The sequence below is a fragment of the Podarcis filfolensis genome (genome assembly GCF_964270895.1).
Source record: "Podarcis filfolensis genome assembly, chromosome: Z".
In the NCBI taxonomy this organism is placed as follows: Eukaryota; Metazoa; Chordata; class Lepidosauria; order Squamata; family Lacertidae; genus Podarcis; species Podarcis filfolensis.
In genome coordinates, this window is record NC_139617.1 from 40,400,223 (window position 1) to 40,418,771 (window position 18,549).

Here is an 18,549-nt window from a genome sequence, read left to right on the forward strand (position 1 = left end):
GAAAACAGGTTTCCCCTCCCTGCTTTAAAAGAAGATTGTATTATAGTGAAATGATTTTGTTTCTGTTCTAATAGGTGCAGGTGAAGGATACGGCAGATGCCCCTGCTAGAAACATACCCATTGTCTTCACGGCTACTGCTTTCAATGAGCAAATGGAGGAGAACGTGTTAGTTCAAGAAGGTGCAGAATCTGGGAGAAGGCAAACAAGCCAGAACGACGGGACAGCTTTATTTGTGGTTAATATTCCTTCTGACTGCAAAGTGCTGGAGTTTCGAGTGAGTTAAATTCTTTTCGGGTTTCCGTTCTTGTACAGGCTGTACTTTGAGACTGTATATTTTGGCCTGTGTGCAGCGCATTTGGAACATTCCCCGCCCCGCTTTCTAGTTCAGATGGGTGACCTTGAAAACTGGATTTTTATATTTAAACACAGTGCATTACAACAAAAAATACTATTAAAAAGTATACTGTGTGTGCCCCCCCAATGGAGGGGGAGTGCCTGTCTTAAACCATATTTAGAAATTTGACAGCAAGAGGTGTTGGGAAAATGAGATGTGTTTAATGTTAAGACTTGAACTACAACATTTAATTGATTCATCTGTTATATTGATCATTGGTCTACCTTGTTCGATATTGTCAGTACTGACTTGTCAGTGGCTCTCAAGGCACCCTCAGGTTCCCAGAGTGTGGGGGAAGGAATGGCAGTCATGACAAAATAAGTGGACCCTCAGCTGATAGGAGGTTATAGGAACAAAGGAAGCTGCACTATGCTGAGTCAGACTATTGGTCCACCTAGCTCAACATTGCCTACACTGGCTGGTAGGGACTCATCAGGGTTTCATGTAGCTGGAACTCTAAGCCCTACATGGAGTTGCTGGGGTTTGAACCAGGGACCTGCAGCATGCAGTGCTTATCCTCTGAGCGACTGATGTTTCCTAGACCTTCCGGCTTGTTGACTTGTACTTTTTTAGACTCTTCTTGCCCCTGTGGACTTAAATTCATTTTGTTTCCCATCATTTTCAGATAAAAACTGCAGATACCAGTTTACCAGAAGAAAATCAGGCCAGTGAAAGCTACGAGGCAAAGTCATATGCTTCCCTCAGTGGAAGTTACCTGTACATCGACTGGGCTTCAAACCACCAATTGCTACGTGTGGGTGATACCCTTCACATCAACATACACCCATCAAGCCACTATCTGGATAAAATACATCACTATAGCTATTTGGTACGCACAGAAAAAAACAACCCACTTGCCTCTTAATGTGTTGTCTTGAATTGCATTGAATTGTCTCTCAAGCTTCCAGGTCTCAACCTGCCATTGCATGCCATGAAGTGGCCACCTCAGCCAGGAGATTTTGGGCGACACAAAAGACCAGCATATTCACAAGTATTTAAGTCTGTCTTTCACTATGCTTTCTTCACTGTTATGTATACTAAAGCAGAGGCACCAGTGTTGCTTACATATACCTCCTATGGCGCCTACAAAGGGTCTCAGTCACTCATAATGTGCATGAGACCTTTCACTGTTCCTGCTCAGGTCTGCACTGGCTCATTTTCTCCTACGTTGAAACCTCCCCCCCCCCCCCCCGCTTAAACATGCCAACATCTCATTTGCTGCCAGGATTGGACACCCGCCTACCCTTCCATTCTGAACGAGAAGAGAAGTGCAAAGGCTTCTTCTAAGCAGTGGATCCGGGGTTGTATCCAGTACCAGTCTTACTGAGAGTGGATTTGTTCAAGTTAATGACCATGATTAACTTAGGCCAAATAATTTCCATGGGTCTACTCTGAGTAGGACTAACATTGGATACAACCCAGTAGACTTGCCACAAAACATGTTGTCCTGTAAATCACCTCCTGCAATGATATGTCCCAGAAAGATACGACACCTTAATCATTGTAGCTCTAGAGCACGTTACGCTCTGCTAACTCTTCGAAATAGCCTTCTTCAATTTCACTGCCAATTACTCTGGCATTTTTAGGGTTTCATCAAGCAAAGCACGTTGTTGATTCTCAATGTCAGTTTTGTAGGAAGCTGCCTTATGCTGAGTCCAGTGGTGGAGCTTCATGTTCAGTCCAGTGGTGGGGGGTGGGAAGCAGGCAGGGGCGGGGTTGGCGTGCGTCCCGGGTGCATGGCGCGCTGCTCGCAGGGGTGTTGTGCATGTCCTGGGGGCATGGCACGCCATTTGTGGGGGCGTGGCACCCAGCGTGGGCAGGAGGGCAGCCACGATGGCACCCCACCGGGATCACACTGCTAGGGGGGGTGTGCTCCCCCTGCACTCCTCTTCCTCCGCCAGTGGCTGAGTCAGGGCCAAGCCCAGTATGGTCTTCACTGATTGGAAGCAGCTCTCCATGTTTCAAGCAGAGTTCTCTCCCAGCCTCCCTGGATCTCTCTCTCATCCAAAGCCCATTGTTTATAACTTAGTTCCTTTCCTCCTTTCCTTTAGATCTTATCCAAAGGGAAAATAAAAGCCCACGGGACTCAGGAGAGAGTTAAAGACTCCACTTATCAAAGTCTAAGATTTCAGCTAACGAAGGAAATGGTCCCTTCAGCCCGCCTGCTTGTCTACTACATAGTTACAGGAGAGGGAGCTGCAGAGTTGGTAGCTGATTCAGTCTGGTTAAATGTAGAACAGAAATGTGGAAACAGCCTTGAGGTGAGTAACATGTAAGGGGTTGGTGACACTGACCAGTTTGGTTTCTCCCATTTTTCTGAACACTTCCCCACATCACTTTGCAATTTATTTCATTGCATCTTTAAAAAAGATTAAAATTGTCCTCATGAAAAATTTTATGAGAACACCTTTTTCTAAAGCAACATTGCCTAAAAGCACATTTTTGCAAAGTAATCTTGCAAAAAACAACAATGCATTTTTAATTCCCCACCTCCAACTAATATATGGATTTATATGTATGCTGAACCCCAGTTATGTATGTATGTATGTATGTATGTATGTATGTATGTATGTATTACCTTTGTCCCAGAACTAGGACTCAAGGTTTGCTACCTGGGGGGAAAACTGAATTTCATACCTTAGAGAAGTGTGAATTTCTCCATTGTGTGTGTGTATTTTTTTTTTTTTAAATATGCACACACTTTAGAGAAAACTGGGACCCAGTTAGGTACCATTGAAATAATGGATTTCCTTTAGTGAATCCTCTTTTTCCCTCTCTTCTCCTATATAGGTTAAATTATCAACAAGTGAAAGGTCACACAGCCCAGGAGATTCCATTTTGCTTTCTTTGAAAACCCAGTTTGACTCTTTGGTTGCTTTGTCATCTATGGATGTGGCAATCTACGGCATCACAAGATCAAAGACAAGGCCCATGGAAAGAGTTGCGTACTTGTGTTCCAAACAAACAAAACAAAAATCTGTTTGCATTGTGTTACACCGGGGGCAGGGAACCTTTCTCAGCCCAAGGGCCTCAATCCTTCGGGGGCCACCCTCGGGGGCACACATGCCCATGGTGGGCAGAACTGTGAATATACCGTATTTTTCGCTCTATAAGATGCATCAGACCACAAGATGCACCTAGTTTTTGCAGGAGGAAAACAAGAAAAAAAATATTCTGAATCTCATAAACCAGAACAGCAAGAGGGATCCCTGCGCAGTGAAAGCAGCGATCCCTCTTGCTGTTCTGGCTTCTGGAATAGCTGTGCAGCCTGCATTCGCTCCATAAGATGCACACACATTTCTCCTTACTTTTTAGGAGGGAAAAAGTGAGTCTTTTTTTTTTATGATATTTTTATTTTTCCATATAAACACAATACAACAAACATAAACATACAAAAACAAAAACAAAACAAAAAACATGTATCATTTCATATCCTAATTTCATATCCTATCTTCCCCGACTTCCTCATGCCTCCCCTTTCTGTATTCCAAATTCTTATCGATTGTTCAGCAAATCTTCCCTTATTTTAATTTAAATTTAGACTATTCTTCCTTATTCTCCTTGTCTTAACCATTGCTAATAGTAACCATTTACTTTCCAATCCAACATCATTCTAACTTTCATTAACTTTGTAATATTTCTTTAAATAGTCCTTGAATTTTTTCCATTCTTCTTGCGCTGCTTCTCTTCCCTGGTTTCGGATTCTGCTCGTCATTTCTGCCAGGCCCATATAGTCTATCACCTTCATCTGCCATTCTTCCAGTGTGGGTAGTTCTCGCGTCTTCCAGTACTTCGCAATGAGTATTCTAGCTGCTGTTGTAGCATACATAAAGAAAGTTATATCCGTCTTTAACGCCCCTTGGCCGACAATACCCAAGAGAAAGGCCTCTGGTTTCTTGGGGAAAGTATATTTAAATACCTTTTTAAGTTCATTATAGATCATTTCCCAGAATGCCTTAATCTTCGGGCAAGTCCACCAAAGATGAAAAAATGTACCTTCAGTTTCTTTACATTTCCAACATTTATTATCAGGCACATGGTAAATCTTTGCAAGCTTGACTGGGGTTATGTACCACCTATATATCATTTTCATAATGTTTTCTCTTAAGGCATTACATGCCGTAAATTTCATCCCGGTGGTCCACAACTTTTCCCAATCAGCAAACAAAATATTATGACCAATGTCCTGAGCCCATTTGATCATAGCTGATTTAACCGTTTCATCTTCTGTATTCCATTTCAGCAGCAAATTGTACATTTTTGACAAGTTCTTAGTACTGGGTTCTAACAGTTCTATCTCCAATTTTGATTTTTCCACCTGGAAGCCAATTTTACTGTCCAGTTTAAACGCTTCATTTATTTGATGGTAGTGGAACCAGTCTCTCACCTTCCCTTTTAATTTCTCAAAACTCTGCAATCTCAATTTGTCCCCTTCCTTTTCCAAAATTTCCCAGTATCTTGGCCACTTGGACTCCATATTTAACTTTTTAACTGCCTTAGCTTCCATTGGCGACAGCCACCTTGGAGTTTTATTTTCCAGCAAGTCTTTATATCTGACCCAGACATTTAATAGTGCTTTTCTGACAATATGATTTTTGAAACTTTTATGTGCTTTAACCTTGTCATACCACAAATATGCATGCCACCCAAAAATGTTATTAAAACCTTCCAAATCCAAAATGTCTGTATTTTCAAGAAGTAGCCATTCTTTCAGCCAGCAGAAAGCTGCCGCTTCATAGTAAAGTTTAAAGTCTGGCAGGGCAAACCCCCCTCTTTCCTTTGAATCCGTTAATATCTTAAATTTAATTCTGGGCTTTTTGCCCTGCCAGACAAATTTAGATATGTCTTTTTGCCACCTCTTGAAACAATCCATTTTATCAATTATTTGCAATGCTTGGAACAAAAACAACATTCTTGGCAATACATTCATCTTTATAGCTGCAATACGGCCTAACAAGGAAAGCTTTAAGTTGGACCAAATCTCCAAATCTTTTTTCACTTCTCTCCAAGTTTTTTCATAATTATCTTTAAACAAATTCACATTTTTAGCTGTCATATTTATACCCAAATATTTCACTTTTTTAACCACAGTTAACCCTGTCTCATTCTGGAACCTTTCCTTTTCTATCTGTGTCAAATTTTTCTCCAAAACCTTTGTCTTAGACTTATTCAATTTAAATCCTGCCATTTGACCAAACTCTTGAATTATTTCCAAAACTCTTTTCGTGCTAGCTTCTGGCTCTTGTAATGTAAGTACTAAGTCATCTGCAAATGCTCTCAATTTATATTTATAAAGTGAGTCTTATAGAGCAAAAAATATGGTAAATGTTAACTTCATGCAGTAGTCTAGTTACTACACACATTCACATACCTCTCTCTAGCTAGACAAACAAGGAGCATTCCCAGAGCTCAAGGAAACATTCTGGCCAGGCAAAAACACTCAAGGAGGGTGCAAAGCAGGGCCAGTGAGTAATCTGACCTTGGGAGAGGGTCACATTCGGCTCCTGGGCCTGAGTTTCCCTACATCTATGTTTCATATTTACAGCATGCAAATATTGACAATGAATATATAATATTTGAATAAGTTCATTTAAATATACAGAATGTAATATTGTTTGACTCCAACTCTCATTATCTCTGACCATTGGCCATGCTGGCTGGGGCAGGTGCAAGTTGAAGTCCAATGGTAGTAGATGATGTGAGTTGTAGTCCAGTGACATGTGGAAGGTCGCAGGTTCCTCATCCTTGTTTTAAATTACAGTGGTACAGTGGTTTTAAATTACAGGTTACATACAGTGCAGGTTACAGACTCCGCTAACCCAGAAATAGTAGCTTGGGTTAAGAACTTTGCTTCAGGATGAGAACAGAAATCAGGCTTCGGCAGCGCGGCCACAGCGGGAGGCCCCATTAGCTAAAGTGGTGCTTCAGGTTAAGAACAGTTTCAGGTTAAGAACAGACCTCTGAAACGAATTAAGTATGTAACAAGAGGTACCACTGTATATGGTGTTTCCTAGGCCCTCCCACTCTCATTATCCCTAGCCAGCATGACCAATGGTCAGGGAAGGTGGGAGTGGCATTTGGAGGCTCACAGATTTCTTACCCCTGATAATATAAGCTGAAAATAGTCCTCCCCTCTTGTCCTTTTCCTCCCCCCCATAGGCACTTTTGCAGTTGGAAACAAGTGACCTTGGTTGTGGTGCTGGTGGGGGACAAAGCAATGTCGACGTGTTTCGAAGGGGTGGACTCACCTTTCTGACCAATGCAAATGCTGATGATTCAACAGAAACAGGTGCCACCCATCCCTTTTAACCACAAAGTGACACCTTTTCGCAAGTCCTCCCTAAATATCTGGGGTGTCAAAGCTTTTTCATTTCGCTGCCAGCTTTATAAAATCACGTTTCTCTCCATTGCCACTGGTTTTATCTTCGATTTGTTTCCACAGATGAAGCTTGTCAATCTGTTGTAAGATCCTCACGGTCCACCATTGAAGAGGAAATTGACAAAATGGGTACAGCATATGCCAGATGTTTTACTCAATAGCATTTTTTTTTGTGTTGAAGAGGGGAACCAAGCGATTTGTGGGAAACATATTTGGTTTTGTTAATCATATCTATAATTTAATAGATCTAAGGGCTAGGGCATTGCATTATGGGTAACTTAAGATAGGGAGTGGCTGCCACAGATGGGAGCCAAGCTTAACACTTTGCCCAGAGGACAGGGACATATAGATCTGTCTATTTCATCTTCTCTTGGTTTCTCATTTTTCCAAACTTATATTCAGTTCTCTACATTTCTGCATCAATCTGCAATTTTAAAAAATGCTCATGGAAATATTAGTGAACATTTCTCCCATTATACAAAATTTTGTATAAAGCTTTAACTAATATGCACACTTTTGAAATCCATTTTCCCTGCTAATGACTTTTAATGTTGTTTCCACATATATGTGTTTACTGCACACAATTTCTCTATTATATGCATTTTTATATACATTATTTGGTTGGAGAACTGCATCACAAACTTTGATGAAGTATGAATTGCAAAGGAAAGCTGCTTTTCAGCTCATAATTGGTTTGAGAAGCATAAATTAGGAAGTTTCTCATAAAAATGCAAACAAAATTAAATTTCTCCCTGTTGAGTAACTGTTGTATTTATTTTTATAGTCATGTTTTTCACAATGACTTGTAAACTGCCTTGTAAATTAGGGATGGAAGGATCCATCAGTTTTGGTCTTTCAATCTTAAATTCAGTTCTTCACATTCTATAGGGGATTTGGGAATATTAAAAAATCCTCTTTTAAATCCATCATTCTTGGAAGCAATATCCCCTAATATAATGCATTTCTGTATGTTATTTTTCACTTATATTTTAATTTTTATGCGCACTTCCATCTAATATATGCATTCTTGTAAGCATTTTTTCACTGGAGTATTGCATTGCAAAACTCAGATGATTTCAAAGGCCAGCTTGTGTTTCATTGCACATCTTGTTTCAGAAAGTCTGAATTTGATAAGATTTAGCTTTAAATGCATACAGATTCCCTCCATCCCTAACAGCAATGTAGGAAGGCAGTACACAAATTCAAAAAGAAATGAAAATGGGGAAAGGGGACTCCCATAATAAATTTTATCCACATCCCTAACAGGGAGACGCCCCAAACCTGAAACTGGTACTGATTTTACTATGCCATGAGAAAGAGACTAGCATTATGTATTGTCATTTCAGTAACCTACTTTAAAAGACAAGACCTTCAGAACTGCTGTAGAACTGGAGCAGAACTGTATCCCATCATGCAAACTTGTGCCGAGAGAGCCAACCGCATTAAGTCTGGTAGTCGCCTTTGCATAGCAGCTTTTAAGCGCTGCTGCGAAACTGCAGAAAACCTGCGGCGGAATGAAACTCACAAGGTTTTAATACTGGCGAGAAAAGGTAACATTACCACATGACGCCATTTGGAGGCATGCTGCTGTTTCACAGGAGATTTTAGACAAAGGAGATGAATGGAACGAACAGATGTTTTGGTCAGCCAACCAAATTGGGGTCTGATGCTCAAGCAGTCATCCTGATCTGCTTGCAGAAAGCTTGTGTGAAAGTTAGATGTTGCATGCCACCCTAAGCAGTGGATATGGGGTTGTACGCTTATCCAGGGCTCGGTTCCTCTGTTAAGAAGGTCAACAGAGACTGTGGAGTCTTTAGGATATATAGTTTGATTCACACACACACACACACACACACACACACACACACACACACACCTTGGGCATAGGATGGAGGGGCTCACTGTATCAACACTCCGAAATATATTGCTTTTCCATTCGTCACAGCTCTAGATCCCGCACAGAGCAAGTCATGTCTCTATCCCCAGTTCCTGCAGCATCAATCTCTTCCAGCTCACTCACATGCAACTCCTTAGCCTGGTCCCACTTGTTACACCTTTGATTCTTTCTCACTTAGAGGCAGCTAATTGCAGCCCAGCTCATTCCTTTAAAGTGGAGTACTAAAGTGACCATCTAGTCTTCATCCACAGATGAACATTCTTGACTGGTTCCCCAACCTTCCCCAAACTCATAACAGATTATATCCTGTCTTTACTGATTTGTTCATGGGAAGATTGTATGGCAATGAGCATTCATACTGCCTTCATCCTGATTTGCTTTTGGGGTGTTTACACATCTTCCAGTGAGACATTCATTTATCTCACACTTTTTAATGCACTTCCCCAATTGCAATTCCTCATTATTAAGCAAATTTGTTGAGTACTTTAACTACATAAACACAGGGTTCTAGCCGATTCTAGTCCTCCAAGTAGTACTACTGAATTTAACAAGCATGATGAACTTAGGTCCATTCATTTCAATGTGTCCACTTAGGGTAAACCTTAGTTGGATACAACCCCTAAAGTTTTGATCGAATCCTTATTGCAAAATGTTGACAGTGTGGAGATGCTGATGGAACTACAAAATTTCCTCAAGATTTCCCATTAGATTCTCCTAAACGTGCAAGTTTCCTACTATAGTTATAAATGTTTAGTACGTAAATAGTATTTGCTGTAATGGCAATCAACCAGTCAATCGTTTTATTTCTATTCTGCCTTTCCAAAGTTAAAACTCAATGCTCAAGGTGGCAAACAAAATATAAAAAATTACATAACGAACATAACAGAAGTAGTCATATACAACAAAACATCAAAAAGAACACAATCAAATTGAACAATTTCCACATTTAACATCAACAACATTAGCAACCCCCCCAAAAAAAACAACAACACCCACTGACTAAACCTTCCCTCAGCTCAAGAGTCTGCTCAGCAGCCTCAACTTTTGTAGCTGGAGTTAGCCAGGGCGCTGTTCTCCTAGGATAGGTAGAAAAGGCCTGAAAGGTCTTCCACAACCTATAGCCAAGGTGCACCTATTAAAAACTAGCCTCCACTGCCAAATAGGGGCGGGGCGGGGGGGCGGGAGAGAAAATGCAATACAGTGGTACCTCAGGTTACATACGCTTCAGGTTACGTACGCTTCAGGTTACAGACTCCGTTAACCCAGAAATAGTACCTCGGGTTAAGAACTTTGCTTCAGGGTGAGAACAGAAATCGTGCTCCAGCGGCGCGGCGGCAGCAGGAGGCCCCATTAACTAAAGCGGTGCTTCAGGTTAAGAACAGTTTCAAGTTAAGAACGGACCTCCAGAACGAATTAAGTTCTTAACCCAAGGTACCACTGTACACACTATATGGAAACTGATCCATACAAATGAGCATGTCACCCTTGATCATTGGCCATGGTGACTAGGGCTGATGTGAGCTGGAGTCCAACAGCACCTCAAAGTACTACAGGTTCTGCATCCCTGTGCTGGTCCTAGCAGTTCCTGACTACTGGCTGACTTTTCTAGTTTTCTGAAATTCCTTTAAAAATATTTTCCAGCCCTTGATGCCATGTTGAATTTGGATCCAGAGATCCGAAGCTATTTTCCTGAAAGCTGGCTTTGGGAGGTTCACCCAGTTCACAGGTACAGTACTCTGGGAGAGACTCGGTCATTTTGACTTTAGCTGTGGCCTAGAATGAAACTGCTTTCTTGAATGAGCTGAAGTATCTACTGAGAACATTTTCACAGCTAAACCCAGGAGAACTGCTGCCAGCCAGTATAGACAGGACTGAACTAGATGGATCAGTCTGGGTCTAATAGTTGTCTGGTAGCTTCTTTATAGTGGATTGAGCAATGTCTCAGTGCATACGACTTACATGCAGAAGATCCCAGGTTCAATTTTTATTATTTATTGAATTTATATACCGCCCTATACCTGGAGGTCTCGCAGTCCCCAGCTATTCAAGTAAGGATGGACAGATCTGTGAGTTTTGATTCTCTGAGTTCCTCATTTTTCAGTTCTCCGGATTTCTGCCACAATCTGTTATTTTATTTTTTATTTTTAAAAAAAAACCTGCTGAAAATTCACCAGCATTTTAGTGCAAATTTCTAATATACACATTTTTTTGCTATAAGATAATGCATTTTTGTAGTATATTTTTTAAAAATTTTGACTGATGCTTGTTAGCTACATTTTTTTTGATGTGTTTGCATTTCCCCCTCCTAATAAATGCAGTTCAAAGGCTCTTCCTGTGACATTGCCAGATTCTATCACCACCTGGGAAATACAAGGAGTTAGCATTTCAGACAAAGGTATGTATAAAATGTCTCATTTTGTTGTAGCCCTTCTTAGTGAGCAAGTGAAATTTTATATGAAAAATGAGACAACTGGGGACCTCTGAGATTCCAGCTTTACTTAACCAACGTGTCCAATACACAGAGGAGAATTGGGATGTCTCCCAGGAGAGGTGTGTGTGTGTGTGTGTGTGTGTGTGTGTGTGAGAGAGAGAGAGAGAGAGAGAGAGAGAGAGAGAGAGAGAATGAATGGTGGGAGATTCAGGATGAAAAAGGGAAGTCCTTCTTTGTATTGTGCATAGTTAAAGCAAGGACTATTTTGGCACAAGATGGCTGCCAACTTGAACAACTTTAAACCCGTCTTCCCCTGCACTGCCTGGTAAGGGCATTAAGATCAGAAAATGGGTTTTATATACTGCTTACATGCCAATATGGCCTTCTAAGTTGTTTGTAACATCAATGATAAAACCCATACATAATTAAAAAAACAAAACAAAGCATCAAAGCATTAAAAACATCCACGATGTTAACCATCATCATAAGAAATGGATAAACTTCCATGTGTTTGACTCATAATTCCATTCTGTTCCATTTCCTACATCAGTCTGCAGATTTAAAACAAAAAGCCCTTCCTTCCCAAAAAGCATTTTAATGGTATTTCAATAAACATGTTAAGCTATTAATTCTGTTAGCACTAACCATATTGCTCACCCATATGTATAAAGTGCATCAGTAGTTTTAAAAAAGCATTAGTAAATGCTATTAAATACTGACTGGTTAATTAATTACTAAATACTAAATACTACTTACAAATGGTGTTGTTTGTTTGCCTGTTTGATTTTCACACAGGTATCTGTGTTGCTGATGCACTTCAGGTGCAGGTAATGAAAAACGTCTTCATAGATGTGCATGTTCCCTACTCTGTTGTCCGTGGAGAACAGATAGAATTGAGAGGATCTGTTTACAATTACAAAGGTTCCAGAACCAGGGTAAGGCTCTGACAGAAAATGTTGCTAACAGTTAGGGATGGGGGAAATGTTGGATTCAGTTCACATTTAAAATCTATATCTATCTATCTATCATCTATCTATCTATCTATCTATCTATCTATCTATCTATCTATCATCTATCTATCAGATTCACACTTTCCAAAACAATATCAGAACCCAAGCATAGCCGTCCTTTGAAATTCACACTTATATCAATTTTATGATACGGTTCTCCAACCAATGTTTTGTTAAAAACTGCACATAAAAATTTAAAGTGTGCATTAAAATGAATATATTAATGAAAATAAATGCATTTTTTGCAAGCAATTTCTCTTAATACATTAGTCAAAACTGCTTACAAAAAAGTGCTTATGAAGGAGAAATTTGCACTAAAATGCTGAGTAATTTTCATTAGGTTTTTTTTAAAAAAAGTTTTCTGCAGAAATGTGGAGAACTGAATTTAATACAGTCATACCTCACGTTACGTTTGCTTCACATTGTGGCTTTTCAGGTTATGAACGAGGCAAACCCAGAAGTGTTTACTTCCGGGTTCGCCATGCACACATGCGCAGAAGCGATCTGCGTGCTTCACGCATGCGCAGAAGCACTCTGTTGTGCTTCGCACACACACAGTAGTGGCACTCTACTTACAGAATTTTCGGGGTGCAAACGGCACCCTGAAATGGATCATGATTGTAAGTAGAGGTACCACTGTATTGGAGAAATGAGAAACTGAGAGAACCAAAACTGAGAGAGCCTTCCATCCCTACAAAGAGCATATTGTTCCCTGTAAGTGATGAGACTTAACACTGGAAGATCAAGTGAAACAAAATTTCACAGCAGTCAAAAATTACTAAAATTTCAATTGTTCCATTGAGATTATGAATGCAAAATTTCTATTTAAAAAATCACTTTATAATGTGAATCCCTGTGGGTGCCTGTGGCACATCCAATAAGCCTCATTAAGTAGCCTCACAAAACTCTGTAATGTGTGTGAGATAATTTGCACTTCCTGCTTAGTTGCTATTTACACCGGGTCGATCTCTGCTATGTTGAATACATTCACTGAAACATGTCCACATTTCATCGGATGCCAGAACTGGTCACCCACCTTCCTTTTCCATTCTGAATCAGAAAAGAGGTGCGGACACTAGAACTGTCATAACGCTAGAACTAGGCAACATCCAATGAAGCTTAATGTTGGAAAATTCAGGGCAAATGAAAGAAAATACCTCTTTGCACATGCTTATAAGCTACATGTTACTGAGTCAGCTGATGGGAACCTCTTCTAACCCTTTTTGACACATGTTTTAGTACTGCACTAAGGTATCTGTGGGTGAAGGCATTTGCCTTTTTGGAGGCACGAGCACTGGGCAGCACGGTATCCAAGAAACCATTTGCAGGCGTCGGGATCTCCAGGGATCATCAGTTGCCTTAGCAACATTCAAGATTCTCCCTCTGGAGACAGGCCTCCACACCATCAACTTTACACTGAAGGGTGATTCTGTCAATGAAGTCCTTGTGAGAACATTAAGAGTTGTGGTAAGATCAAGCTATTTTTCTTGAAAAGCCTTCCCACCCCTGCAAATCAGAAATGAATGATTGTTTATAAAGCACACGTGATTTTAATCCCTCTCACAACATATTAAAGGGACAAGGGATGAGGAAGGGAGAAAGCAAACCCAGGACGACAAGTTCTTAGTTGCAAAATTCAACAGAATGTGAGTCACATAGCTGGGTCTAAGGACAGTGGAAAGGCTGTTGCTTCCTCTCCTTCTGGTAACCTTAGTGGGAGGGCATTGGTAGGTGGAGGAATAAACTGAGCTGTACCTATACCTGTGGGATGTGGGTGGTGTTGTGGGTTAAACCACAGAGCCTAGGACTTGCCGATCAGAAGGTCGGCGGTTCGAATCCCCGCGACGGGGTGAGCTCCCGTTTCTCGATCCCTGCTCCTGCCAACCTAGCAGTTCGAAAGCACATCAAAGTGCAAGTAGATAAATAGGTACCGCTCCAGCGGGAAGGTAAACGGTGTTTCCGTGCGCTGCTCTCGTTCTCCAGAAGTGGCTTAGTCCTGCTGGCCACATGACCCGGAAGCTGTACGCCGGCTCCCTCGGCCAATAAAGCGAGATGAGCGCCACAACCCCAGAGTCAGCCACGACTGGACCTAATGGTCAGGGGTCCCCTTACCCTTTACCTTTACCTATACCTGTACCTGGAATGATGGAGGGTGCCTGATTGCCATATCCTTTCCTCCTGGTGGCTTCTCAGTCCCCTTTTGCAGGGAACGTTTGTAAATTCTGTTGTTAGTTGTAATTTAATATTTCACTGTGTTGATTCAGTTTCAAATGAACTGTAGCCACCACTAGCAGGGACTTCAGTCCCCAAATAAAGTTGTTGGTGTGTTCGTGTGTGTTGCATGTACAACTGTGATATCTTTTTAAAAACTAGTTTTTGCTAGAGATTCTTGGGGTGGGGGAATGAATAAGCAAATGTTGCTTGACAGGCCTGCATAATGTTATCTCCCTATTCTTTGGTTTTAGCCTGAAGGGATAAGAAAGGAAATTCACGAAGGTCACACGCTGGACCCACAGGGTGTTTATGGTATGGCAAATTACCCTTTCCCCCCTCCCTTCCATTCAGTTTTCCTGATCCATTCTTTCTCTTTCAGATAAGCATTATCATGCTCATGTGATTTGCTGTTAGAACAGTCACTTGGGCATGAGTTCTGTACACACATACCGGGGAATAAGTACCTTTGATCTCAGAAGAGTCTCCTAAGGAGTAGACATGTAAAGGATTGCACTGTATGGATTACACTATTTATTTTGGAAGGTTCACTTGGCATTTGGGCACTTCTTCAGAGATAACAAAATTTTACATGATGGTTCCTGAGATTAAGGGGTGGGGTTTTTGTCTATATTCAGATACAATTGGATGCCATTTTAAATCAAGGCAGCAGGATGAAACTTTTAAAAATGCATTGATTTCAAAACTGCAGTGATTATTTTATTTTATTTGGTTTCTTAGACTTCATGAGCAGTGCCAGGCAGGACCCTGCTGGTATTTTACAAAGGGAACTAGCATGTGGGTTATTATTATTTTTAAGTCATTGCATAGCATGCATCCTGCCTCCCAACTCTGCTGTGATCCTTTCCTTATAAGCCAGTCCCAATCCTAACTATGTCTATGTAGAAGTGAGACCCATTGAATTAAATGGAGCTCATTCCCATGTAAGTTAGCATCATTATAGCATTGACATCAGATATGAGCACAGTCTGAGGTAAGGGTGGGTGAATTTGCCAGTTCGCTTCTCCACATTTCCATGTCTTTTTGCAATTTTATAGAAGTCCTTATGAAAATTCATCAGAATTTTAGTGTGTGTTTCTCCTAATATACATGTTTTGTATGCAGTCTTACCCTAACACATACATTTTTGTGGAGCAATTTGTTTTCATGACTAGATGCATTTTTAAGTGCACTTTACTTAGTACAGTACACATTGCTTGGTTTGCAAACTGCACTGAAAAGTTCATATGAATGTGAATTCAGGCATGTCCAACTTTCAAGAGACTGAGATCTACTCCCACTATAAAAAATACTGGCAGTGATCTACAAAAGTTGTTGAGCTAGTAGATCACAATATATGTACCTGTTGGACATCCCTGACGTAATTGTTTCAGGAAGTCTGATTTATGTAGATTTGGCTTTAAATGTGAGTCAAACAAAATTACTCCCCCAACCCTAGTCTGCAGGCACACCATGTTTTTGAAGATCTAGGTCTGATCATTGCAAATGTATACCTTTGAAAGGCAGGATGGAAAAGTGAAATAAATAAGGCTAACATAGTACACAATTATTATTTTTTAGCTCTAGTAATGGCATATGTAACACAATAAATTTCCATGGTTTCTCCACATATATTTTCAACAACAGGGACAGTGGAAAGAGAGCAAGTATTTCGTTACAGGATACCATCAAACATGGTCCCTAAGACAAAAGTTGAGAGGACTCTGAATATAAAAGGTAAAATGGAGTGGGTGGAACACAGTTATTTTAATCACGTTTTCTTGCTGCTTTTAAGCCTCTAAATATTACAAGCATTTTTAGCCTTGTCATTCAAGTCATTTATTTGTAATGGAGGATAAGCTTATTGGTGCCTGCTGATAATGGTGGCGTTCTACTCATATTGGGATCAGTGGCAGGATGCCTTTGACAATTCCAGTTGCTGGGGTATATGATTGAGAGATGTCTCTTGCCCTCATGCCCTGTTCTTTAGTCGTTTAGTCGTGTCCGACTCTTCGTGACCCCATGGACCAGAGCGCACCAGGCACTCCTGTCTTCCACTGCCTCCCACAGTTTGGTTAAACTCATGCTGGTAGCTTCAAGAACACCATCTAATCATCTCGTCCTCTGTCGTCCCCTTCTCCCAGTGCCCTCCATCTTTCCCAACATCAGGGTCTTTTCCAGGGAGTCTTTTCTTCTCATGAGGTGGCCAAAGTATTGGAGCCTCAGCTTCAGGATCTGTCCTTCCAGTGAGCACTCAGGGCTGATTTCCTTAAGAATGGATAGGTTTGATCTTCTTGCAGTCCATGGGACTCTCAAGAGTCTCCTCCAGCACCATAATTCAAAAGCATCAATTCTTCGGTGATCAGCCTTCTTTATGGTCCAGCTCTTACTTCCATACATCACTATCACTTCCATAAATCACTATCACTTCCATATATCACTAATCCATACATACATCATCATGCCCTGGTTGTGGGCTTTTCATAAGCATCTGGCTGGCCACTAGTCCCATCAGAATACTGGATTGGTGGCATGATCTGGCAAGCCTTGTCTTATGTTCCTATCTTTTCTGAAGCCCTCTGTTTACAAATCCTGCTTCTCTACTGGTGATGATTGAAGCCGCTTATAAGTTGTAACTGTGGTGACATTTAGACGAGTAGGGAGTAAGGCAAGGGCCCCAACAGTAGGTGGTGCCAGAGCCAATGACAAGCAGAGCCAACTAATTCTAGTTTCCTCCCCTTCCTCCTCCCTGCTGAGTTTTACAAGGGCAACCCTGAGAGTAAGAAGTAAAATGCACAAGGAACACCAGACAAATCATAATCTGCTCAACAGCAATGCTTGTTGAAATATTTATTTGCATTTATTAATTAAAGGATTTTAAAACAATCTTTTACCTGTCACAAGGCAGCAGACGACAGAGTTAATACTATAATATTTCAAAAAGAGCAGTAATAAAGCGCATCTAAGCGGGGACATGAATTAAAAGTGGATTGAAACAAAAGCTGCTTTTAAAAGGTTGACAGTCTTGAGGAAGAAGAGCACAAGTGAGGAAGGCATAAACAACAACAGAACCTGCTCCCTCCCTGCCCATTCAACTTTGTTTGTGTGTTTCAGTTTGGTGCCTTGGCAGAAAAAGCAGTGTATAAATGCAATGAATAAATGAACACACACACACACACACACACACACACACACACACACACACACAAACACATGATAGGGTCATATACATTTCCTGGGGAAAGAAAGTCCACAGATACTGGGCCACCACTATGAAGGCTCTGTATCTGGTATCTAACTTGGGGACAGGGAACCCTTTGCAGCCTGAGTGCCACATTTCCATGTGGGCAACCTTCTGAGGGCCCCTGGCTAGTGGTGAGCAGGCCCAGAGACAAAAGTGAGTGGAGCAACAAATGTAAATTTTAGCCTTGTACAGCAGGTTATTCTCCACACACACTCACACATGCCTCTCTTTCCTCTAACCTAGTAAGCAAGAGTTTAAGGACACATTCCAGCCAGGCAAAAACATTATGGGTTCAAACCAGGGCCAGTGAGGCATATGGCTTGGGAAGAGGAGTGTATGGTCTGGCGAGAGTTCCAAGGGCAAGATAGAGATCTGGAGGGCCACATTTGGCCCCTGGGCCTGAGGTTCCCCACCCTTGGTGTAATCTAACCTGTTACTCAGAGAATAGGAACAAAGTGAGTGTTAACTGCCTTGTGAGAAGTAGCTAACAGTAGAGCTCTCCTAGGAGGGTGTTCCAGTATCTGGGCCTCACCTCCATAAAGGCACTGTATTTTATACCAACTCAGCAGCATGGACAACCTCCATCCGCCTGCCAACAAAAATGACAGGATTTCATGGTACCATTTTTCTTTTGCAGGAATTCTTCTAGGTGAAGTGATTAATGTAGCTGTCAGCCCAGAAGGGCTAAATCTTCTTGTCAACCTCCCAAAGGGGAGCGCAGAAACTGAGCTTATGAATGTTGTGCCGGTCTTTTATGCATATGACTACCTAGAAAGGACAGACAGCTGGGACATACTTGGCCCAGAGACTATCACTCCAAAAGTTAACCTGTGGAGGAAGATGAAAGAAGGTAAATTAGTATTCCTTTGTGCTCTTTCAAGGTAAGGTAGACCTGAAGTCCTTGCATGATCACCAAAACAACGTACCTTGTGATGATAATTTAGCCAGAGGCTTATGACTGGCATAATTGCAGGGAACTTTG

At 41.2% G+C, this 18,549-nt stretch overlaps 1 protein-coding gene across 3 annotated transcripts in view; it reads left to right on the forward strand.

Moving 5' to 3' along the window:
- C5 (complement C5) overlaps positions 1 to 18,549 on the forward strand; it is a 70,597-nt gene that overhangs the window by 24,265 nt on the left and 27,783 nt on the right. For all 3 annotated transcript variants that reach the window (XM_083597136.1, XM_083597137.1, XM_083597138.1), the window contains exons 11-24: positions 75 to 275; positions 1,021 to 1,224; positions 2,447 to 2,656; positions 3,186 to 3,335; positions 6,555 to 6,684; positions 6,838 to 6,903; positions 8,121 to 8,324; positions 10,313 to 10,397; positions 10,990 to 11,066; positions 11,898 to 12,037; positions 13,352 to 13,579; positions 14,578 to 14,638; positions 15,971 to 16,060; positions 18,205 to 18,417. In XM_083597136.1, coding sequence (XP_083453262.1) covers positions 75 to 275; positions 1,021 to 1,224; positions 2,447 to 2,656; positions 3,186 to 3,335; positions 6,555 to 6,684; positions 6,838 to 6,903; positions 8,121 to 8,324; positions 10,313 to 10,397; positions 10,990 to 11,066; positions 11,898 to 12,037; positions 13,352 to 13,579; positions 14,578 to 14,638; positions 15,971 to 16,060; positions 18,205 to 18,417 — 2,059 coding nt within the window. The remainder of the gene's footprint in view (positions 1 to 74; positions 276 to 1,020; positions 1,225 to 2,446; positions 2,657 to 3,185; positions 3,336 to 6,554; positions 6,685 to 6,837; positions 6,904 to 8,120; positions 8,325 to 10,312; positions 10,398 to 10,989; positions 11,067 to 11,897; positions 12,038 to 13,351; positions 13,580 to 14,577; positions 14,639 to 15,970; positions 16,061 to 18,204; positions 18,418 to 18,549) is intronic.